Here is a 24,630-nt window from a genome sequence, read left to right as displayed (position 1 = left end):
CTTTGTCAAGTTCAAGAGATATATGTAAGACGTGACATTTGTCCGAAGTGACTTTGCACTAGACTTACACATCCGGATACATCACCTTTTCCCCTTTAGCTATCAAAGGAGATCATGGTGGGAACAGTGAAGTTCGGCTGCTGTTAAGAATGCATCGGCATTTCCAGGGTAAACCTCAATTTTAAAGGGTTTATGAATCAGATGTTTTAGATTACATCTGGATGAGGCTGGACTGCTTGGAGGAAGCGGTTGCTCCAGATGTGCATTTCCAAACCAGCCATGCCAATTGGTTGCGCTGCATGGAGGGCATGCAGAGAGGTTTCTGAAAAATTGGGCAGGGGGACAAAATTCCTCAAGACCACGTTGGCTCACTTTGTGCTGCACAGCTGATGATGGGTGATTGCTAGCACAGAGTCGCAAATCTGGAATCATAGTCCATGTCCTACAAACCACCAAGCCAGCTAAGAGACAGAGGAGAACATTTTCATATATACCTGGCCAAATCCTGTCTCTCCTTCCCTTCCAAAATCTCCACACTCCACTTCTTCTCTCTACCTGCTGAGAAAAATCTTGTCCACATTCCTGTCTGCTCCCAAGTGAACCTACATGCCTGACCAGATCAGTTGGGAGGGCCCTGCTCCATGTGCAGATACCTGCAGAAGCACATTTGTTGTCTTGTAGGGGCAGGTTGCATCCACCCACCCGCTTAGAAGCAAAATCTGGAGGCCCTGGGAAGAGGCCTAATCTCTGAAGAGGGACACTTTTAGCAACTCACATGAACAAACATTTAACGAGCATTCCCCCCGAAGCAAATATGGAGTTTGAAATGTACTACTAGGGGCAGGGAGCAGAAAATGAAACTGCCCCTAGTAAACAGGAAGAACCGGACTCCTGAAACATTTGGGGTCTGTTTTAGTTTGTTTACTTAATGCATGGACTACTTGAGGGGTTGCTGTGTCCTGGGAAAGGGAAGGGGATGTGCTGAGCTCTTCGCCACCGCAACCGACAGAATCCGGGTGACTCCATCCGTTGTCCTGTGCAAGCCCTTCCAGACAACATTCATCTTCTCATTAATCATTAATCACACGGTGTTTCTTCAAGAGATTACCAGGCACGATAGCCAAGTGTGCTTAAGGCGGGCCGGACTCCATTAATCCCTACAGAAGACGTTTATCCGGAAGTTCTCAGGTTCAGCCTGGCGGTGTGTGTGTGCTGAAGGGGTCCCTCACAGGTTAAAAAGTCAAGCAGCTGAGAGTGGGGAACAATCAGACCAGCATCTATCTATCTATCTATCTATCTATCTATCTATCTATCTATCTATCTATCTATCTATCATTTAAGATCATTTGCCTCCTGAATCTTTGGAATTGACAGAGTCACAAAGTAATATTATTTAACAGAAAGGCCTGACCTCACACCTTGCTAGGAGGAGATCAGATGCATCAAATGTGTGTTTATCTGAAACATTTATACTCCACCTTCTAATATAAGCCAGCATGGTGTAGTGGTTAGAGTGCTGGACTAGGACCGGGGAGACCCGAGTTCAAATCCCCATTCAGCCATGAGACTTTCTGGGTGACTCTGGGCCAGTCACTTCTCTCTCAGCCTAACCTACTTCACAGGGTTGTTGTGAGGAGAAACTTAAGTATGTAGTACACTGCTTTGGGCTCCTTGGAGGAAGAGTGGGATATAAAAATGTTAATAATGATGATAATAATAATAATAATAATAATAATATAATATCTTAAATTCTGCAGCTGTTCCTGGGTTATGGAATGCACTCCCAGCAGATATTCATAGTTTGGGCGCATTGCTGGCCTCAAGAGAAGCCTGAAAACTTATCTGTTTGGCATGGCCTTCCAAAGTTTTTACATTGTTCTTAAATGTTTTTAACTGGTTGTAAACTGTTTTTAAATTTGTTTTTATGTTGTTTTTAAGCTGATGGTTTTAAATTGTTGCTTGTTTTTTATTGCTGTACACTGCCCAGAGCCTTTGAATGGATAGGGCAGTGTAGAAATGTAATAAACAAACAAACAAACAATCAAACTACTTTGAGCTTAGGGAAGAGGTGAGGCAATGTAGTTGCCAGACATCTAAGACTGGCCAGACTCCATCTCCAGGAATGGGCATCAATCTGCAGGTGACTATCGAAAGCACAACATCCTAGGTATGCTTACCAGGGTATAAGCCCCCTTGAACACAATGGAGCTTACTTCTGAGTAAAGAGGTGCAGGATTGTACTGGATTGCCAATCCTCCATGGCCCAGAGTCTCCAAGATTCGGCCTCTATCTCCAGGTGACTCTTAAAAGCAAACGTGGAGAGCTGAAGAGCTTGATATTGTGAAAAATACAGAGAGGAAAAAGATCTCCAGGATTCGCTTCCGTCAGAGTTGACCACCCTAGTGAAGAACTGGGGGGCCATTTTAATTTTGCAGCAGAAGCCTGTGTGACGCAGGTTGGCCCTGTGTGATCAACCCTCCAGGACTGGCCTGGAGAATCTCCAGGAACAGGGGCGTATCTAGGGTAGGGCAGGCAGGGCATGTGCCCCAGGCGCCACTTGAAGGCGGCGCCATTTTTTAAAATGAAAAATAAATTTAATGGCCACCAAAAACAAAATGACCACCACACATGCTCAAATAGCCTCTGAAAGGCCCTAGTATCTGGGAAAAGTCAAATTCTCCATTAATTTTTAAAACTTATGTAATGGTGATGCTACAATGCATATTAGAGAATTAGACAGGCACTTCTGTTTAGTTTTCCAAGTACACCTCCACATAGTATTTGGGTATTTCATGAGCCCCAGCATACTGAAATTTGTAGTTTTCGAGCATTTTTTGGTCTGGCTACATCCACTGCTAAATAGTTTTTGAAATATTAAAAGATTAACGAGCTTGACTTGTATTTTTCAGCTGATATTATGGTAAAGTTATCTGAAAGATGGGTGTCAGATGTTTGGACAGGTGGCGCAATTTCAGTGCTTGCCCTAGGCGCTATTTTCCCTAGATACGCCTCTGTCCAGCGTCAATCTCCAAGTGACTCTTGAAAGCAAGCCTGAAGATTTTCATGGCTTCATATAGGGAGAAATACTGGGAGAAAAATCTTCAGGGAAAGCTTCAGTCAGAGTTGGGAGCCCTAGGGAGAACTGGGAAACAGTTTTAGTTTTGCAACAGAAGCTTGCGTGAGTGGTTGGGCCTGTGTGATCAATCATTCAGGATTGGGCCAGGGGTCTCCCGGAATGGGCATCAAGCTCCAGGTGACTCTTGAAATCAATCTGGGAGATTTGAATGCATGGACAGGGTGAAAAATATCCCAAGGAATAGCTTTGGTCAGAGTCGGCAACCCAATGGTGGGAGAACTTTGGGCAGCAAATGGAACGAGGGCCACTGTAAATTATGTGAAATAAGTTGGCATCATTTGCTGACTCTCTTTTTAATTGCCTCCTGCTCCATCTCTCTGCTCCTGATGTGCCAGTTACGTGGTTTGCATGGTTTCCCATCAACAGATGGCACCGGCCCAAGTGCTTAATCTGGCGTGGTGGGGCTCTCGGCATGCAACTGATAGGAGGCGGGGGGAGGGGGGCTCTCTCTGCAAACGGAGAGGAGTCCCGTGACATAACTCCATGCCATATATGGCCCTTGTCAGCGATAACTAGAGCCAAAGGATCCGATATGGAGGCGGGGAGCGTGGGAGCTTAGCGTGCCAGGACGGCCTGCCACAGCTGTGGGCTTTGGCGTCCTTCTTGGACTGCTGAATCAGGCCCACCCTTGTAGGTTCTCTGCCACTGAGTCAGTCTGCAGGAGGCCAGCCTGGGGTTCCTGAGAACAGCTCCTGTTCTGAGGATGGATGGATCTGCTGATCAACTCCTCAGCCCTGAAACCGGATGGGTGGGGAGACACTCAGAGCTCAGCTGACTGTATTTACATTCTTTTTGCTTTCTTCCACCTTCTTATTTATCCAAGAAGAATGAAAGCCTGCTTTTCTGCTGAGCAAAGAGGCACCTTTTAAAGTGGGGGTTGTCTTATATTTAGCAGTGGGAGAGCAACTGACCCCATCCAACTCCAACACAGCATCCCTTCAGTGGTTCTTGCTGGTTATGTTTCATGTTGGATCGTGAGCCCTTTGGGGACAGGGGACCATCTTATTGACGTATTATTGCGTGACCTGGTTCACACAAACGTATATCTAGGTTTAAGCTGGATTGCCGGCAGCATGATTGTGTGAACCCACGCCAAGGCCGGGGTCTAAGTATTGACAGAAATTAAGCAGGAACTAAAGCTGCCCTCAGCCCTGAGAGCCACGATATCTGGGGGACTGGCCACTTTTGTCTAACTCAGCAGAAGTTAGAAAGAATTGAGCCAGCCCGTAATTGCTTATCCCCAACCCCTTCATTTAAACACTTCCACGGTGGGTTTCATTTCTGTGCTGCTGGAGTTCAACAGAAATTGGGAACTAGATTTTTTCATTAAAGAAGATACCACTTCTAGTCCTCAGAGTTCTTTGGAATCTCTACCCATGCGGGGAACAGCCTTTTCCCTTTCTGGAACCTCCACACTTCCCTTGGTAGAGGGATGAAGGTAAAGTTTGCCGTCGAATCAGTGTCAACTTCTGGTGACCACAGAGCCCTGTGGTTGTCTTTGGTAGAATGCTGGAGGGGTTGACCACTGCCATCTCACAGTATGAGATGATGTCTTTCTACATTTTTTCTATATCATTGCTGCCTGATAGAAGTGTTTCCCATAGCCTGGGAAACATCCACGGGGATTCGAACCGGCAACCTCTGGCTTGCTAGTCAAATCATTTCCCCACTGCACCATTAGGGGGCTCAGGATGAAGGTACTCTAAAAATAATCTTTTTCCATATGAGTCTGTCCACCTATTAAGAGCATCCATGGAGGCCCTTTGCTAGCCCTCGTCAGATATTCTGAGTGCCCCGGGCACTCACGGTTGCAGTGGGCAAACACCCCCTCACACTGAAGATCATGATTATAGCGCCGTTCATCTGAGGGGAGCGTCGTGGTATGCATGACTGTGGTCAATCCATGAACTGCAACCTGGATCCAACCACTGTTCCCTCTGACAGGAATTCCCAGATGTTGTTCACTACAACTTCCAGGATCCTCAGCTGCAGTGGCCTTTGGCTGGGGATTTTGGGAGCCATAGTCAACAACATCTGGGAATCCCTGTTAGAGGGAACACTGGATCCAACCAGGTTGCAGCTCATCAATTCGCTGATGTTACGCTTATGGTGCAGCCCCCTTCAGACTAATGGCACCGTAACCATGATCATTGGTCCGAGAAGATGATTGGCAGCGGGACATCCTTCCTGCTTTTGCCTGCTGTAACTGTGATCGCCCAGGGTCCTTGTAACATCTGAAGAGGGCTGCTGTGTCCAACCAACATCTGAACTGCATTTGGTTGAGATGTGAGGAAGGGCCTCCTTTGTGGCTGCACCTAGATTCTGGAATACCCTCCCTACTGGTTCCACCTCTGTGAGCTTTCTGCTGTTCTGTTAAGACCTTTCTCTTCCAGCTAGCATTTTGAGCCGTCTCCCCTGAAGAAGATTTTCGGTGCTAAGAGGACTTAGCACAAGTTGGATCCACTAATAACAGCCATTCATGTGGATCTCAGCCTGAGGAGAGGATAAAGCTCGCCATGTGATAAGGGAGAGGGTAATCACGTGAACTTGCCCTATGACAAAATCCCACCCACTATTCAATAACACTATGTGCCTAGGGGTGCTTTTCAGCTGAATTGGAAAACTAGCAATATCCCTCCAAATATACAGCCTGGCTCTTTAAAGCAAGTGCTTTTTTCCATAACAAAGAAAAGGTTTCGTTTAGATGAAACCAGAAAGGCAAAATCTCCAGAGTGTTGTGTACACGGCAGCGATAGTTTATGATATGGCTGCAAATTTGTTTTTTGGGAACTGCGCATCTGTTACAAGGTTCACTTGCCAAAATATAATTCTTTATGGCAACAATCACTGCACGGCTCTAAGGTTTTGCACCTCCGTGCCAGGAATCTCGAACGGGATAATTCCATGACCTTGAAATCCAGCAGATGCATTCCACATCTGCCTCGTCTGGGAAAGCCTGACGTTGTTGTGTGAAAAGAAGGGTGGGAAACAAGATCTCAGAAATGTCTGAAAGCATACGAAATGATAGGAGGTGTGTGGGTGGGGTAAGGCGCACTTTCCTTTCGTGAAGAATTGCTGTTTGTTAGCAATTAAGTCAGGGCTCTGTGTTATTTCGGAAATGACGAAAATTCTAGATTCTGGATAGGATCTTATAATGACAGAACAACAAATAAATAAGGAGGAGGAGGAGGAGGAGGAGGAGGAGGAGGAGGAGGAGGAGGAGGAGGAGGAAGAAGAAGAAGAAGAAGAATAAGAAGAAGAAGAAGAAGAAGAAGAAGAAGAAGAAGAAGAAGAAGAAGAAGAAGAAGAAGAAGAAGAAGAAGAAGGTGGTGGTGGTGGTGGTGGTGGTGGTGGTGGTGGTGGTGGTGGTGGTATATAGTGCCTTAGGACCACTTCATATGCATTATCTTGGGAGAGCCAGTGGAGCGGAATGTCAGATGACCCTGGACCATCACCACCTCACATGGTTGTTGTGAAGACAAAATTGTGAGGAGCAAGAACCCATGAACACTGCCTTGAGCAACTTGGAGGAAAAGTGGAATATAATCATGAGAAAACAAAAATCAATTTAGTATTCTACAATGACTCTGTAAGGTAGATCAGTATTATTATCCCCATATTGCAGATGGGGTGGTAGGGGCACGGGAAGAAGATGAGAGACATTGGCATTTTTTTCATCTGCTGCTCCTCCACTTCATATCATACCCACAGCCACAACCCACAGTAATAAGCTTCCTTGCCTACCCCCATGAAAATCACCAAACATCCTCCACCATTTTTGCCGCCAGCGAATGGTGTGAAAAAATGGGGTAGGCTGTGCAAGCCAGTCCCAGTGTGGATGCTTTTAAACTGCTTGTGTGTGGGGGGGGGCACTTTGGGGGGATTCACCATGTATCTGAAAAGCAGCCTCTGGAAGGAGGAAGTTGTGCAGGGGAGGGAAGTCACCCCAAAATTATAGTGGGGGACCCATCAAATTTAAGACATGAAGTGCCCCTGAATAAGAAGAATATAACTTTAGAGTTGGATGGGATCTTGGCAGTTTTCCCGTTCAGCTCCCTCTTGATGGGGGTTGGGACTAGATCCTTCCCCGAAGAAGACAGCTGTGGTACCATTTCTCCCTCTCAGAGGGATGAATTCCAAGGAGTCATGCAGCAAGGCTAGGAAGAGTGTGTCATTGCCAATCACTTTGGGTATGAATGGTCACTGCACTTATCTTGGATACATTTGGACTCTGCATGGCAAAGTCGCAGACTATGTACCCCCTTGCATTTTTTAGCCTCTTGGCCCAACTGTTCACCTTCTTCTCTCCTTTTCTCTCTCTCTGTACATTTGCCAAGTCATCCAGTCCACAAATCAGCTGCAACAGGTAACTTTTTTGGACCATTGGGGCAGGGGGGGGGGTTGCAATCCAAACACCACCATCCCAGTAACAGCTTTATCAGAACTAACCCAAAAGACAATGTGTAGGGGTGTGGCCAAGCAATGTGGAGGCGTGGCATACAATGTGTAGGGGCGTGGCCACGCATCCTGGAGGCGTGGTGTACAATGTGTAGGGGCGTGGCCACGCATCCTGGAGGCGTGGTGTACAATGTGTAGGGGCGTGGCCAAGCAATGTTGAGGCGTGGTGTACAATGTGTAGGGGCGTGGCTAAGCAATGTTGAGGCGTGGTGTACAATGTGTAGGGGCATGGCTAAGCAACCTGGGAGGTGTGGCACACAGTGTATAGGGGTGTGGCCAAGTAACCTGGCGGTGTGTGTTTTGCCATTCTGACTACAAGTACGTCACAAATGGAAAGCAGGTAGCCAAATGCATGTGGGGCACCTGATTCCGGATTACTAGAGCAGATGAGCCCATATCCCCAAGCGTTTTGCAGGTGAAAACAGGGATACGCTTGGGAACACCAATTCTCACACCAAGGATTACTGCCCAAGCTCCTCACACGGCTGAAGCCTGGACTCCACCCGCCAGATGCTGGGCATTGCCTAATGCCTTTATGTTGGGCACCCAGAGACACGATACATCCATCCATCCACACATGGGAGATTTAATGTCTAAGGACTATTGGGAGGGAGCTGAACGGAATGACACCACTAGCCAGGGGCATAGATACACTTGAGCAAGGGGGGTGGGCAAATATCCTTGGGACCATGAGGCAGGTGGCATGGCCCGAGAAACAACCCAGTCTTCACTCTCCCCTTCCGCCTTTATAATTGGCAAGCTGCTGGCTGCTGACTGGAGTGCAGGGAGTGTGCTGTAGTATTTCCATAGGAAGAAGAGAAAGGGCATGCCAAGGAGGTCTTCCTCCCCTCCATCATGGCCCTTTGGTTCTTCTGCTGCAAAGGCAAGTTGCGGGGTGGGGGGAGGACCCCGGGCCCCATCTCCACTTCTTGTCCCAGGGGCCACTTCAACCTTGCTGCACCCCCGACTCTAGCAACTCCCATGCGGGGGAAATGCACAAGGCATCCCGAAGCGGAAAAACAGAGACCAAAGAGGACAGTGATTTACCAGGGACAGATTTCAGAAGAGAGGGGCTGCCCTTGGTAACCAAGGACAACGGGTGCCTACAGATTATTGCCCGTGGGCAGAGCTGAAGCCTCCTCTTTTTTTTTTTTTAAACAACCTCCCTCTTTGTCAATTGTCATCACACACACACATCATTTTGCCCACACCACCAAACTGCAGAACAATAGCTACGCATGATATGAATGAGAGAATGCAACATTTTATTTTCGCCAGATAAATGGCATTGACGTAGACATGCTCCCTTACTCCTGCCTCCTTCTCCAGGTCTACTTGTTTGTTTTTCTTCCTCCACGCTGCTGCTTCGGTCTAACTTACTGCTTGGAAACACCAAAGGGGGAGCAGCAGGTGTAGAGATAAGTGGGAGGCAAGCGCACACACACACAGGCACCCCACTGTTTTAGCACAGAGTGTTAAATTCTCTAGTGCTGTTGTGGCTGTAAATCCCTGTGAAACAAGGTTTTAAATTGCAGCCCTGAACTGCGATGAGAACCAAAAAGGCAGTACTGTGGAGGCAGCGGGCCTTGCTATATTGCAGGCTTAAATCGGTTTAACAGGCACTCTTGCTCGGCAGGGAACCCTGGGAATTGTGGTTCTGCCGGGCAGGGGAGGGGGCTCCATGTGTCCAACAGAAATCTCTGCACTCCACTCAAACTACAGCTCCCAGGATCCTTTTGGTGGAAGCCAAGGATGTTCAAGTGGTATAAAACAGGTCCATGGGCCATGACCTGACGATAGATTCCTGATAGGTTCCCGATACATTTGCTCTCTGGTGAGTGGGAACCACAGTGGCACTGAAATAACTCATCAGTATAAAATAACCCCTCTCGACAAATTCACCCTAAGGAAGCATCTGATTCAAAGTAGGTGCAAGATCAGTCTAAAACAGAGAGATTACAAGACTGCACATTTCTGTAATTTGAAAGTCATTACACCATTGGCCGACATTTGGTGTGTTAGGAAGTCAGTCTTACCTCTGTGATGATGAAAAAGTCATCTCCTGGCTCTCCCTGTACGACAATTTTTTCTCCATCTTCAAACTGGACGGGCTCCAGTGCATCTGCTACCGTCAGCCGCTCCCATTTATCCAGCGATTCTGAAATATGGACGAGCACAAGGAGAGGTTTGGTGTGTGTGTGTCTTTGGTCCACTTTCCTCTTCATGACTTGAGATTTCTCTTTGCAAATGCTGAGTGTCATCCTTCACTACCAGGATCTCTGACTGGCTAGGAGGACTGTCTGTGTGAGTGGTGCAGGAAGAAGAAGGAAGGACCACTAAATGGAAATGGCACCGAAACACCAGCAGATACGGGAAACATTGGCTCCAAAAAGAACAGGGGGTAGGGGGAGATGAATATTCCAGGAAAGCGTTTTTTGGCGGAAATATTTATTTATGCCTACCACCACCGAAAGGAGTCCTTTGAATCCTGCTGTTAAGGCCAACATGAAACCAGCTGACTAAATTACTCAATGGAAGTCCTATTGCAATTAAGCAATACTACTTCTGAGTAGTACCTATCCCTGCTAATTGAACAAAAGAGGCACCTTTTTAAAAGTGGTGATTCTCTTTATTTAGCAGGGGGAGAGCAACTGGCCCTATCCATCCCCAGAACAGCATCCCTCCAGTGGAGGTTGCTGGTGGCTGTCTTACATTTCTTTTTTAGATTGTGAGCCCTTTGGGGACAGGGAGCTATCTTTAATTCTCTATGCAAACCACTTTGGGAACTTTTGTTGAAAAGTGGTATATAAATATTTGTTTTATTCATATTTGTACCTATTGAGCAACTAAGTCCAGACATCAACCAGTGATTGCAGTAACTACAGATGCTACATTATCCTGATATAGCAACAGTCAGGAGGATAGGTCTAGAAAGGAGTTGCTCTAAATGTTTTTGTGGGTTGGCTTTATCAAATTCTGCAAATTGCGTCCTTCCTTGCTCGTTAAATTGCAAATTAGATGTTTGTAGAGGGATTAGCATGAAGAAAATGTTTCAATACTTTGTAGTCCAAAACCCAGTGCGAAACCGTACAGATAAGAAGTGTTTTTCATGGGAATTTTGTAATTGTCAGGCTCTGCATTTTAAAATGTAATTGAACAGCCTCAAACAATTCCCACCCTCCCATGGCAAATGTCGATATTTCTCTTTGCTTCCTGGGTATGCTGAAAAAGCTTTGTAGCAAGCAGGATGAAAGTACAGAAAGATTAAATAGTACCGTTTCTACAAGGCTAAACATGAGGAGAAACAAGGAAAGCAATTAAGCATTTAATTAAGGACAAAAAAACAAAAGGAAGGAATCAAAAGTAATAATAATGCATGACACAAGAGGAAATGTCTGGCTGGATAAATGGAACTGTGCCATCATACCATTTGAGTAAGATTTTTAAAACGACAGCTGGTTATCAGTTTATCAGAAATGCAAATAATTTGAGACATTTCTATTAAATATTAAACATACTCAGAAAAAAATTAGAAGATTGCAAGATGTTTCTTAAAAACTTCAAATGAGAGTCCACTTTCCTCCCTTTTTGTGGCTAACACCCTGATCTGAAAGAGACTGATTGATTTGGATCTGCAGTCGCATAGAATCATAGAAGTTGGATGGAGCCACGTACATATGTTCTCGTTTTTCAGGTACCAGTCCCTGTCCCCAGGTTTCTTGAAGTCAAATGAGTGGAAAGTGGATTCCAGCACACATGCACGTAAACGCATGCACACAGTTGGAAAGTGTGCATTGCTTCACCTCTATCAAACCTCCAAACCACCGGAGCGCCCCTGCTGTGAGCCCCCCCACCGCCTGCCCCCGCTGCAAGCCCTCCTCCCCACAGTGGCTCCGTCACGTGTGAGCCCTCCCCAATATTCTAGCCGCCCATGTGCACGGCAGGGGGTGGGGGTGAGGCGAGCAGGCCTCCCCCGCCAAGCCCGTGGTGGCGACGGGCGGAGTGGGAACAGCCGCTGAGCCTGACCATCTGGCTCAGCGGCCTTTGAGAACGGTGAGGCGCTCAGGTGCACCTGCGCAGTTAGAATACAGTGTTGCAAGCCCCCAATACAGACACACACACACACACACTGGCCACGCACATGGGCAGCTAGAATATGGAGGAGGAGGGCTTGCGGTGGTGGCAGAGAGTTCACGGCAGCACCAGGAGGCCCCCACAGCCCTTGGAGTCCCAAGGTCCGGGGCTTAGAATGCCTCTGCGTATTCCATGTCCGGTAGGCAGAGGAAAGATTTCCGCAGCTGAGCAGGGGAAAGCTCAGGAAGCGGTTGGTGTGAGGGAAATGCCAAAGGCGATGCCATGGTGCATTTAGTGGCTGGCATTGGCCTTTCTCTGGTACACACACCAGGCCTGCCAAGTTGCCTGTGGCCCACTGGCTGTGTCTTGCGGTTTGAATAGTGCTTGCCAACCCACCACATATCTCTGCCCACTCTTCTCCTCATCAGGGGTTTTGCAGGAGGCTGTTAATGCAAGATACAGTGCCAGTACATACTGCCAGCATGAAACTCGCTCAGATATGTTGGCGTGACGTCCTGCATTGGTCCTTCTGTGAGGCTGGCTCCGTTAAATAAACCTTGTTGCTCCACTGCAACCATCACAGCTTCCACATTCAGGGGGAGGCGCTGCAGCTCAGTGATGAAGCACCTGTTCTGCATGCAGCAGAAGGTCCCAAGTTCAACTCCTGGCACCTTCCAGGCAGGGTTGAGAGAGACTCTGGCCTGAAACCTTGGAGAGCCGCTGCCAGTTGGTGTGGACAGTACTGAGCTCGGTGGACCAATGGCTGGAATCAGTAGAAAGCAGCTTTATACCTTCATACCAATAGCTGCTTCACTGGTGCAGTAACTAACAAGTTGAGGCCTCAATAATGTGGGGGTGATTCAGCAGGAAATTCTCTTGAGTAGGTTCCCTTGAAACATAACTGGGCACTCTGAAAGAGCAATGGGGCACGCGCAAAGGACCACCCCACTGGATCATGCCCTATATCTCTTTAAAATGTTACAGTGATTGATTGATTGATTGATTGATTGATTGATTGATTGAGTGCCATCAAGTCGGTGTCGACTCTTAGTGACCACATAGATAGATTCTCTCCAGGATGATCTGTCTTCAACTTGGCCTTGAAGGTCTCTCAGTGGTACATTCATTGCTGTCGTCATCGAGTCCATCCACCTTGCTGCTGGTCGTCCTCTTCTTCTCTTTCCTTCCACTTTTCCCAGCATGATGGACTTCTCAAGGGAGCTGGATCTTCGCATAATGTGTCTGAAGTAGGATAGTTTGAGCCTGGTCATTTGTGCCTCGAGTGAAAATTCTGGATTGATTTTTTCCATGATCCATTGATTTGTTTTCCTGACTGTCCATGGTCTCCTCAAAAGTCTTCTCCAGCACCAAAGTTCAAAAGCGTCAATGCTTTTTCTGTCTTGCTTCTTCAAAGTCCAGCTTTCGCATCCATAGAGTGTCACGGGAAAAACCATTGTCCAAATGATTCTAATCTTTGTAGGTATAGACACGTCACAGCACCTAAATATCCTTTGCAAGGCCTTCATTGCAACCCTACCAAGTGCTAGTCTGCGGCGTATTTCTTGACTGTTGGATCCTTGACTGTTGATGGTCGATCCTAAAAGGCAGAAGCTATCCACCACTTCAATGTCTTCATTGTCAGTTCTGAGGCTGGTTGTCATTAGTTTAGTCTTCTTTACATTTAGTTGGTGTCCCATTTTTTCACTGTGCTCCTTGACTTTCATTACTAGAGCTTGCAGATCATCCACATTCTCAGCTATCAGAGTGGTGTCATCAGCGTAGCGCAGGTTACTGGTGTTTCTTCCTCCAACTTTAAAGCCACGCTCATCGTCTTCCAATCCAGCTTCTCTCAGTATATGTTCAACATATAAACTGAGTAAAGAAGGAGAAAGTATACAGCCTTGTCTTACTCCTTTGCCAATCTGGAACCAGTCTGTTTCACCATGTTCTGTCTGGACTGTGGCTTCCTGTCCTGTGTATAGGTTTCTTAGGAGAACAATGAGATGTTCTGGGTAAGAACAGTAAAGAACAGTACTGTAAAATGTTACAGTACTGAGACCCAAATAAGTTAGGCCCTATCTTATTCTCATACTGCATGGGAGATGGCAATGGTAAACCCCTCCTGTATTCTACCAAATAAAAACCACAGGGCTCTGTGGTTGCCAGGAGTCCACACCGACTCGAGGGCATACTCTACCTTTACCTTTATCTTATTTCCATGGTTATCACATCCGTCTTTGACAAAATTTACTCTTTGCATTTGATTGGTAATGTCTTGTGGCTATAATTATATCTCACAAGTGCAGGTGCAGGGAACTTTAAAAAGCTTGCTATAATTGGCCATAATTAGCACTATAATTTATCACTGGAAATAAGCTGCAAAAAAGGTACCTGAATGCTTCATAAATAACTGGATGATTTCCCATGCTTTTTCCTAAGCGTTGCAAATGCCGCTACAAATTCACCTTCCAAGCTCTGAGAAGTACATTTTCTCAGCCGCCTCCTTTCCCTGCCCCTCCACGTTATCAAACACTTCTCTGCATGTGTGGCTTTTGGCCACTGTGGCAGTGGATGATGGGAGCAATAGTCCAACAAGGCAAGGAGGAGAACTGCTGCACAAAGCAGTTGTTTGAAGCATCTGAGATGAATCCGTCAAAGGAATGAGAAGGGAAGAAATGCCTCGACCCACTTCTAGCGTTTGTTTGTTTCGCCTGCATTATGTGTGCAATTGAGGCTCCGAAGAAAAACTGCTTGTGTCTGGGCAGAAAAATAATGTCCCCCTTGTCATCTGCAAAAAAAACCTAATCATTTTTGGCTCACGTGTGTCTCTTCACACTCCTTGGCTTTTCAACAGCCCACATGAGCAACTATTGCAAGGATCATCAGAAGGCAGGGTGGCGGGGGGGGGGGAATCCCCGCTCAAATCTTCCAGGGAGGGTTGGTTGTTCTAACACCACACTCCCTCATGATAGGCAAAAGAGAAGAGGAAAATACAACTGCCAATGAGAGAGGCCTTTATGTTCTTATATCTGCTGCTATTTCTATTCCCACCCCGCTCTTTAACTGTAAGCACACAGAGACCAGCCACCTAATGGCACAGTGGGGAAATGACATTATTATCAAGCCAGAAGTTGCCGGGTCGAAGCCGGTTCAAATCCCCAATGGTATACACCTATATTGGACAGCAGCGATCTAGGAAGATGCTGAAAGGCATCATCTCTGCTAACTGGGCAAAGAGGCACCTTTTAATGTGGTGATTCTCTTTTATTTAGCAGAGGGAGAGTAACCCACCCCCAGCACAGGACCTCCAGTGACTGTTGCTGGTGTCTACATTTCTTTTTAGACTGTGAGCCCTTTGGGGACAGGGAGCCATCTTATTTATTTATTACTTCTCTGTGTAAACCGCCCTGAGCCATTTTTGGAAGGGCGGTATAGAAATCGAATAAATAAATAAATAAATAAATAAATAAATAAATAAATAAATCTCATACTGTGTGGGAGAAGGCAATGGTAAATCCCTTCTGTACTCTACCAAAGACAACCACAGGGCTCTGCAGGCGCCAGGAGTCAACACCTATTCAACAGCACACTTTACACCTTTAAGCATAGTGTGAGACTGTTCTCATGCACAGCCTAACCCAGACCAGGCTGTGCATGAGAACCATTGGGATCAGGCCCAATCCCAGCAGGGCAGCGCCACAGCCCAGCTTTTAGCCTGGGTCGATGGCGCCAGAACATGTTAACCCAGGCTCTGGGATCGTATGTCTCCTTGGGGTGTGTTCAGCCCGAGGAGGCACAAAGACGGAGACCTAGAGTGCCCATCTCCTGGGGGGAATCCCTCGATGCACCGTGCTCGGTATTGTGGGATACCTGGAGACGGAGATGCATCATCCCAACCTCCAGAACTCAGCACTGCCTGGTGCAGCAGCAGATCATCTGAGAGCCCAGTCCATGTTCCCAGCAATATTTAATGGATCATCTAGGGGGGAGATTCACCCAGCCTTCACCCCGCCTGCCCTGGTAGAAAGCAACTTCATACATAATCCTATACAGATGAGCCCTTAAATGGATTATGTGGTACCTGCACACATTGGCTTTATGCATACACTTGTTGAGATTTTTGTCTTCTATCCATCATATCAATGCAAACGACCCTTTAAAAAAATTCTTTTAAAAAAAATTAAGAAAAGAAAAGAAAAGGGAGGGGAAACACACACCCAAAATGGAGACCTTGCTGAGGAATTCTTCGTACATCTTCCGCTTTCTCAACGTACTGCCCTGAGGAAGCAAGAGAGAGAAAGTTAAGAACGTGAGAATCGCAGTGCTGAGTTAGACTAAAGGCCCATGCATTGGTACACTCTGACAATATAGCAGTCAGGGTTTGATGGCAGTGATGAAACAAGCTAGGAGAGCTGGTCCCCTTAGCTAAGCAGGGGTCTGCCGTGGTTGCATATGAATGGGAGACTAGAAGTGTGAGCACTGCAAGATATTCCCCTCAGGGGATGGAGCCCCCGCTCTGGGAAGAGCATCTAGGTTCCAAGTTCCCTCCCTGGCTGCATCTCCAAGAGAGGGCTGAGGAGAGATTCCTGCCTGCAACCTTGGAGAAGCTGCTGCCAGTCTGTGAAAGCAAGACTGAGCGAGATAGACCAATGGTCTGACTCAGTATATGGCAGCTTCCTATGTTCCTTTGTTCCTAAAATACTCATCTGCAAGCTGGGTACGGAGGCAGGCAGTAGCAGTGAGCCCAGAACTTCTACCCAGCTCAACGGTGAGGGTAGAGGGAAAGCACTCCCCATGCCTCCCACCTCCGTATTCAGCTCACCGGTAATCATTTTCCCCTCTTCCTAACTAGTTTGTAGAACCCTCAAGAAGGCCAGTCAGGAGAGGCTTTCCTGCCCTAGTAACCATCATGAAAACAGCCTTTATGCCTTTGCATAAGCGGCTCCCACAGCTTCTCTCCCTCATGGTCCTCCTCCTTTTCAGTACTTCCAATCAGTGGTGGATTAACGGAGAGGCAGAGTAGGCATTTGCTTACGGCGCCAAAATTTGGGGAGCAGTAAATTTTGCCCCTCCTCAAATTTTGCCGCCCCTCTCTGTGGGCAGCGGTGGTTGCAGCAAGGGTGGAGTGGGCGAGTCGAAAGTCTCCCCTTTTAACTTTTATTTTAAAAGGCAAATCTTTTTTGTTTAAGGTAAAAGGGCGGCAAAAGCCTTTTTGCCTATGGGCGGCAAAAAGCTTAATCTGCCCCTGCCTCCAATATGAACGGCCTACGGAGTAAGTTTTTACACAAGCCACCTGGATCAATCACGTCCCTAAAGTCAAGTGCTGAAGTGCAAATTAGCCCCTGAAGCAACTGCACTGGCTTCACCAAGGATGAATTCAGTACCTTCTCCTTTTTCCAACAACAAAGGCTAAGCAGAAGTGCCTGCCAATTAATCGCTTGGCTAAACTGCCTTGTTATCTCTTAAATATAAGCAAGATTGTAATTAAAACAAGAGGAAGCCATTTGTGACACTGCTTGCTTGCATCCCAAAGGTTTTCGCAGCCCTGGAAAAAGAGCTCATTGCCTGGTTTCTCATCTTATACCTGTCTGTCTCCTGGGGGAAGGTCCAGAATATAATTTTATTTATGGCACAACACAGAATGTATTGATGCTTCAAAGCACGGCTAAGCACTGCTTCTGAGCACGAGGAAGAGAGCTGAGCTTGCGGTGGTAACCATCATCATCATCATTGTGCAGACAGATTATCAGGATAGACACAACAAAGTTGCTGCAATGATCCACTGGAATTTTTGCAAGAATTACAAATTGCCAGCAAGCAAGAACTGGTGGAATCATCTGACTGAGAAGGTCACAGAAAATGAAGAGGCAAAAATCCTTTGGGATTTTTGAATACAAACTGATAGGCATTTAGCACACAATACGCCTGATCTGACAGTCATCGAGGAGAATTGGGTTCTGATAATCGATATTGCAGTCCCAGAGGATAGACGAGTCGACGAAAAACAATTGGAGAAAATAACTAAATACAAGGACCTTCCAATTGGAATTGAGTGGCTCTGGAAAAAGAAAACGATCGTGGTGCCAATAGTGGTGGGTGCCCTTGGTGCAGTACCAAAAGAACTTGAACACCAACTCGACACCTTGGGCATCCATAAAATTGCAACACATCAGCTACAGGAGGCCACACTACTCGGGACAGCACGAATACTACGACGCTATCTTTAATTTTTCTTTAGTTATCCTAGACCTTTGGAAAGGGCCCAATCATTAAAGTACTAAATCCAGTCAATAACATCTGGTAGACTGTGTGTAAATATCATCATCGTCGTTGTCGTCATCATCATCATCATCATCATCATCATCAAAACAACTTTATTTGTTTGCCTCCCCATAACAAATAGTTCTTGGGGCGGATCACAACAGAGGATTGAAGCATACACTAAAAACACATAACACATTAAATCATAACAGACCAAAAGAAGAAAAGAAAATACAAAATCAAATACAAAACAGCTTAAAAACTCATTTTAAAATTAGTTAAAAATCAGATCAAATCTGAAATCTGGTTTCAGTATTATCATCATTATAATTATTATTTAAAATATTTATACCCCGCCCCTCTGGTGCACTACTGCTTGGGACGGCTCACAACAATAAGATAGACACAGACACAATAAAAGTAATAAAATAAACTAAAAGAATTTTAAATGTCAGATTAAAAACCACAATTATTAGGTTCAAATTAAAACTGAAAATTATAAAAAGCTAAAGAACCTGATTTCAGTAGTGAAATCCGTAGTGAGCATGACCTGTCCCCTTGCTAAGCAGGGTCTTCCTTGGTTTGATTTGAATGGGAGACCACATGTGAGCAGTGCAATGTATGCATTCCCCTTATGGGACAGGGCCATCGCTCAGGGGAAGAGCACCTGCTGCTTGCATGCAGATGGTCCCAGCTTCAATCTCTCACATCTCCAGGTAGGGCTGGAAGACAATTGAGCGGATGGGTTCAAAGAACCCGGGGGGGCCCAGCTCTTCAGGGACCCCCCCCGCTCCATCTCTCTCTATTTTCCTCATTATTATTCCGAGGGGCCGCCAGGGAGAAGAGTGAACACGGGCCCCCTCTCCCCTAACTATGCCCCTGTGGCCACCACAACAGTTACAACCCCACCCCCATTAGAGAACAGGGCCGTAGCTCAGTGTTAGAGCATCTGCTTGGCATGCAGAAGGCCCCAGGTTCAGGTAGGGCTGGGAAAGACTCCTGCCTAAATCTCAGAAAGCTGCTGCCAGTCAGTGTAGACAATGCTGAGCTAGATGGACCAAGGGTCTGACTCAGCAGGAGAAGGCCGCTTCCGAGATGTCTTTCTCCCCACCCACCACCCTTTGCCTCAAAGAGAATATATGTAATGGGAAGGTGACCGTTGGCTCTCTGGTGGGAAAGAGAACGTGAGCTTTTGGGGGAGGGTTAGAAATCGCCAGGTACCAGCTGGCATGTGTGGACCAGAAAATAAGGGAGATTGTGGGCAGCAGGGCGTAGCTCAGTGAGAAAGCACCTGCTTTGAATGCAACAGGTCTCAAGTTCAATCCCTGGCAGCATCTCCAGGTAGGGCTGGGAGAGACTCCTGCCCGAAACCTTAGAGAAGCCGCTGCCAGTCAGGGTAGACAATCCTGAGCTAGATGCAGGGGTGTCGCGACTCGCAATAAGGGGGTGCAAATGTCCCCAAGCTGCTGAGGGGGGGAGCACAGGAAGGATGTCAGCTCACTATTCTGTCTTCATTGTGGATGTTGTCTGAAAATATGAGGAGACTGTGGGAGGTATATGTCTTTTGAAAATGTTCCTGAGCCAGGGGGATGTGTGTAAACCATTATGTGTATAAAAGTCTCAGTGTGAGTGGGGAGTATGTAATACTATCTGCACAGGGGCGAGGAAAAGGCACACCAATAATGTTTTGCTTTTCGCCGTGTCCTCCGTACAGTTCTTCTGCAACAGATCTAGGGGGAAGGGAAGGGAATGGGGGGCCCGGGAACCCATTTCCCCTCCTTGTCCCAAGGCCCACTCCATCCTTGCTGGGCCCCTGGCTAGATGGAACAAAGGTCTGATTTGGCAGGTGGCAGCTTCCGAGGTTCCTACTTTGGCCGTCCTGTCCTGACAGGGCTGTAAAAAACCACCAAAAATGACAATCATGCAAACATCTTGTACTGGAAGCAAGGCCTTCATAGCCACTGATTCAAATGTCTGGAAGCCTCTACCCCTGGAATCCATGTATGTATTTAAATTCTTTCTACTCTGCCTTTTACTTGCAAGGAAATGTGTGTGGTGGCTTACAAAGAAGCAATAAAATAACCATAAAGCACAATTCTCCCTCTCTGCCTTCCCTTCAGAAAGAATGAACTTCCTTGGGGGGGCGGCGGGGGCTTTGCCATTTCTCCCATCTAGAGCAACGTTTTGGACTGGTTGATACATTTTTTACATTATGGCTTTATCATTCTGCTTTCATTGATTTGATACTAACACCGTTTTCTTCACTCTGGGATCGTACATTGCTTTGCATACATGCTGGGAAAGTGGGATATAGATATTTTTTAAATGACCAAACAAACATTTGGTCCCAGTTCAGAAGTAGAAACAGGCGTACGATTGGCCAATCATTCCTGCCCACTGATTTTGCTAAATGTAGGTTATGTAGACCAAGGAAGCAGCATCCTACTGTCCCTTGGTCCAACCATCTCAGTATTGCCTTCACTGGCTGGCAGCTTCTCTCCAGGGTCTCAGACAAAGATCTTTCCCACCCCAGCCTGGAGACGCCAAGGACTGAACCCAGGACTTCTTTTACTAAGCAGATGCTCTTTTGCTCTTTTACTTTGGAGAGGAGAGCTGGTCTGGTGGTCGCAAGCATGACTTGTCCCCTTAGCTAAGCAGGGTCTGCCCTGGTGGCATCTGAATGGGAGACTAGAAGTGTGAGCACTGAAGATATTCCCCTTAGGGGATGGAGCCACTCTGGGAACTGAAGATGGTTTCCAGTTCCCTCCCTGATAGCATCTCCCAGATACGGCTGAGAGCGATTCCCACCTGCAACCTTGGAGAAGCCGCTGCCAGTCTGTGAAGACAATACTGAGCTAGATAGACCAATGGTCTGACTCAGTATATGGCAGCTTCCTATGTTCCTATGTACTCCGCTACGACCCTTTCCTTGAATGTGAAACTCACTGACTCACAAGGGATTTTGCCTTCACCTGATCGAAGGCTGGAGCTAGGGCACACAATGATCTGCTTGCACAGAGCAAGGGGCATAGCAAGGTTGGAGTGGGCCCAGAAACAAGATTTTAAAATGCGCCCCCCCCCCCACCGAAGCTCAGCTCATGAAGTAAAGAAATCTTAAATGAGGCTGAATAGTGGTGACAAAAAGCATATATGTGCCACAAGAGAACATCATCCTAATTTTTTTTTTAAGGTTTTGTAAATTGTGGACGATGCAAGCCATTTAATGGTACTAGAGAAAGACCTGCTGTTCTGGTAGCTCCAGGTCTTAACACTCACATCAATTTTGGAGGATGAATACAACTGAAGGAAGCCCGGGCGGGTGCGTGGCTGGGGGAGTCAGTCATGTGACTAGCCTCTGGGGGGCCCCCCAAGGCAGTGGGTCCCCAGACAACTGCCCTCCCCCCTTGCCCTATTATAGTTACACCCCTGCACAGAGCTCCCCCATCTACTGGAGTGAATGGAGAATCCAGTTTGTACTGGAGCTCTCCATGTGTTCACTGGAACATGTGTGAAGTTCTGGATGAGGGTGAATGAACGATATCCAGACAAAACTAGGTGCTAAGACTGAAATCCTATACACATGTAGGGACCTACGAAGCCGCCTTGTACCAAGTCAGGCCATCGGTCCATCTCGCTCAGGATTGCCTACTTTGACTGGCAACGGCTTCCCCAAGGTTTCAGCAGCGTAGGTCTCACAGAACTCTGTGGGCTTAGTCCTAGCCAACATGTACAGGATTGGGCTGCACAGGCCATTTATAGCGATGGGCTGTTCTTTTGGAGAGCGACATCCTCCCCCCAGCAGTGGGAATGTTCCTCCTTTTTCTCCCTCTCTGGCAGCTGGAAAGAAACCTAATAGCAACCCATGCCCTGCTGTGCTCAGCTCCACTGGTTAACTCTCCGGCTTTTGAGATCTGCAATCAATGCTTTAATCGATTCATCACACCGATTAGCCAGTCCAAGCTTGCAGTCTTAATGCCCGAGGAGCGGCACAAAACCACTTCCCGCCTTTCCTCTCCGTGGCTCTGCACCTGCCGGCCCACCCTTGCATGGCTGAAGACTTAGCAGAGGGATGACATGTTAATCGGCCAGGGATGGGGAAGGAGAAGCCGCACTCACTTGCGGGCTGAATGGATGAGCCATAAACAAACGTTGGTGTTTGCTCTGGGGTGGGGGAGTGGGGGAAAGAGGCCACTTGTCTTTTCTTCCTGGTGAGGAAGGAGTGCTGATAAACTCCGAGGAACTGGAAGGGATTACAGAGAACCTGACCCAGAGGCAAAGGCGAGGCTGTACGAGCGGAATAGAGTGTGGGCAACCAGTCCACTACAGCTGGTTGAGCACTATAGTTAGATCTGGAAGGTCAAGAATTGGGGTTAGGGTGTTGCTGTTGTTTTGCTAATTCAGATTCTCCAAGGCCAGCTTCTCCACAAAATACATAAGAGGTGACAGCAGATCATCACAGGCCAGCCCCCGTAAGGGCCAGCCCCCAGAAGACCCACAATTTAGGATTACCGTATGTTTTCCAGGTAGCTAGGTTTCCCCCCACCCCCCAGTCTAAGCCATGCTAAAGATTTGTCCAACCAATCGTTTGATCAGAATGATTGCAACAATGGAAACATTGGAAAGATTTGTCGTAGCAACCGGATCATCCAGAGAAAGGGTTGTTACAGAATGAGTTGTAAATTTCCTAACGGGACAGGAGAGGGGAAAGAAACTGAGTTATGAAAACATATGGCTAGAAGGCTGGGGTAGATTTTAATCTCAGGCCATCTGTGATCTTAAGACGAGAGTGTTCGGGAGCACTGGTTATTTTTGAATAACTCTGTAAATAGATCTTTCCTTTTTCATCTGTTTTAGAATAAAGTATTTTTTTTTCCTTAATAAGGAATCTCCCGTCTGACACCCCTTCTTTTTTCTGTCGTTGCAGACCTTCTGATCAGACAATTGATTTGCTGGGCAATCCTTTGATACGGCTTAGACCCAGCCTTTGGTCCCCAGATGTTATCAGAATACAACTCCCATCATCCCCAGCCACAACAGCCTTTGGACTAGAAGAGCCTAGCTACCCAGAATGTTTATGGCAATCCTAAATGCGGGTCTCTGGGGGCTGGCTTGAAAAGGGCTACATATGATGAGATGCATCCCCAGCAAGACAGCTTCTGGGAATGCAGGTATCTTATGGAATGACCTGCAAGGCACACCCAGAAGGGCTTCCCTTTATCACAAGTGGCTCAGAAGAGTACGGAACTGGGACTGTCCACTAGAACTAATTCATTTCTGGCTGGATCTAGCAATGCACCGCCATCTCAGAATGCAGGAGGGAGACATCATTGTTGAATCCTTCCCTCTGCAATTAATTAATTAATTATACCCCCTGCAAGCGGAGGACTGTCACATCAGGGATCTACACTGCAAACATACTATGACTTCCTACCAGTTTTTCTGCCCTTCTTTCCCCCAGGGAATCCTGGGACGCGTAGCTTGGTGAGAATTCTCTGTGAGGGACCCCTACCTCAGCTCCCATCATCACAGAGCTGCCGTTTCCAGAGTTCCAGAAGCAACCCCTGCAAAAGTCTTAGCAAGACACTGGTCTGTCACAAACCTTCAGCCCAGGTACCCCATAGAGATGCTTAGTGTGTGTAAACACATCCACCACCCTACATTTAAATGTTTCCATTCTAAGACAAGCTGCTCCAGTCACTGGCTTACATCCATGCTAATCTACTCATATACGTACCCTTATCTAAATTAATGGGACTGCCCAATGCTAATCTTCTGAACCTGCCAGTCAGGCTGAGGGGAGGGGTGTGCTGAGCTTCAGCACGTAGCCAGCCAATCAGAAGCAGAGGGGGAGGGCCTTCACCCTCCTCCCTCCCCTTCTGCAGTGAACACATCACTGAGGGCGTGTTGGCTTTAAGACAATGATCCTCCAATAAGGAACAAATAGCCCGGCTATTTGCTACCACAAGACCAGCTCTCCTCTCCAAAGTAAAAGAGTAAGAGAGCATCTGCTCCTCCTCCTCCTCTCTCTTCCTCCTCCTCGCAGGTCCAGAGCGCCCCTCACCCAGAGCAGCAATGCCACTGTCACCACCACCTCTGACTGGGCTCGACACCCATGTGGCTCTGTGCTCCAGGCACCTCCAGCATGCCACGCATCCCCTTAGGGCTTTACAGAGAGAGAGATTCTGGGTCCTTCCCAGCTGGGTTGCCTCTCGTAGCTGGCTATTGTTTAAGCTGGTGGTTCCCAACCTGGGTGCGCCCAGATGTTGCTGAGCTACAACTCCCAGCATCTGCAGCCATAATAGATTGTAGCTGAGGATACTGGGAGTTCAGCAACATCTAGAGGGACCCAGGTTGGGAACCACTGGTTTAAGCCGAGTCAGCAGGGACTGAACTTGTGCAAAGCAGGTGCTCTTCCACCAAGGACAACTCGGTAAGAAGAGTGCTGTAAAAACAAACTGTGTGCTCAGGTCTCCCCGATTCGGCGTTCCCTACGATCCGTCCTGGCCTGCGGTGACCCTTCTCTGACCTCCCCCTCCGATGAACCTGGCTCTGTATCGCAGAGGATGCCGGAGCTCTGGAAACGCTAGCACTTACAACAACAAAGTGTGGCCAAAGCTTGACAGCTCAGCGTGGGACAGCGAACGGAAAACTGGACACTCCGCACTCATCCATGTCCTCCCTCGACATCCAGGCTGGAAACC

At 47.3% G+C, this 24,630-nt stretch overlaps 1 protein-coding gene across 3 annotated transcripts in view; it reads right to left on the bottom strand.

Moving 5' to 3' along the window:
• The window catches only part of PRKAR1B (protein kinase cAMP-dependent type I regulatory subunit beta), a 150,655-nt gene that overhangs the window by 20,384 nt on the left and 105,641 nt on the right, over positions 1-24,630 (bottom strand). For all 3 annotated transcript variants that reach the window (XM_053277084.1, XM_053277086.1, XM_053277085.1), the window contains 2 exons: positions 15,886-15,946; positions 9,631-9,752 (listed from right to left, as the gene is read on the bottom strand). In XM_053277084.1, the coding sequence (XP_053133059.1) occupies positions 9,631-9,752; positions 15,886-15,946 (183 nt within the window). The remainder of the gene's footprint in view (positions 1-9,630; positions 9,753-15,885; positions 15,947-24,630) is intronic.

The sequence above is a fragment of the Hemicordylus capensis genome, chromosome 13, assembly GCF_027244095.1.
Source record: "Hemicordylus capensis ecotype Gifberg chromosome 13, rHemCap1.1.pri, whole genome shotgun sequence".
In the NCBI taxonomy this organism is placed as follows: Eukaryota; Metazoa; Chordata; class Lepidosauria; order Squamata; family Cordylidae; genus Hemicordylus; species Hemicordylus capensis.
This window is presented reverse-complemented; position numbering and strand designations above follow the sequence as displayed.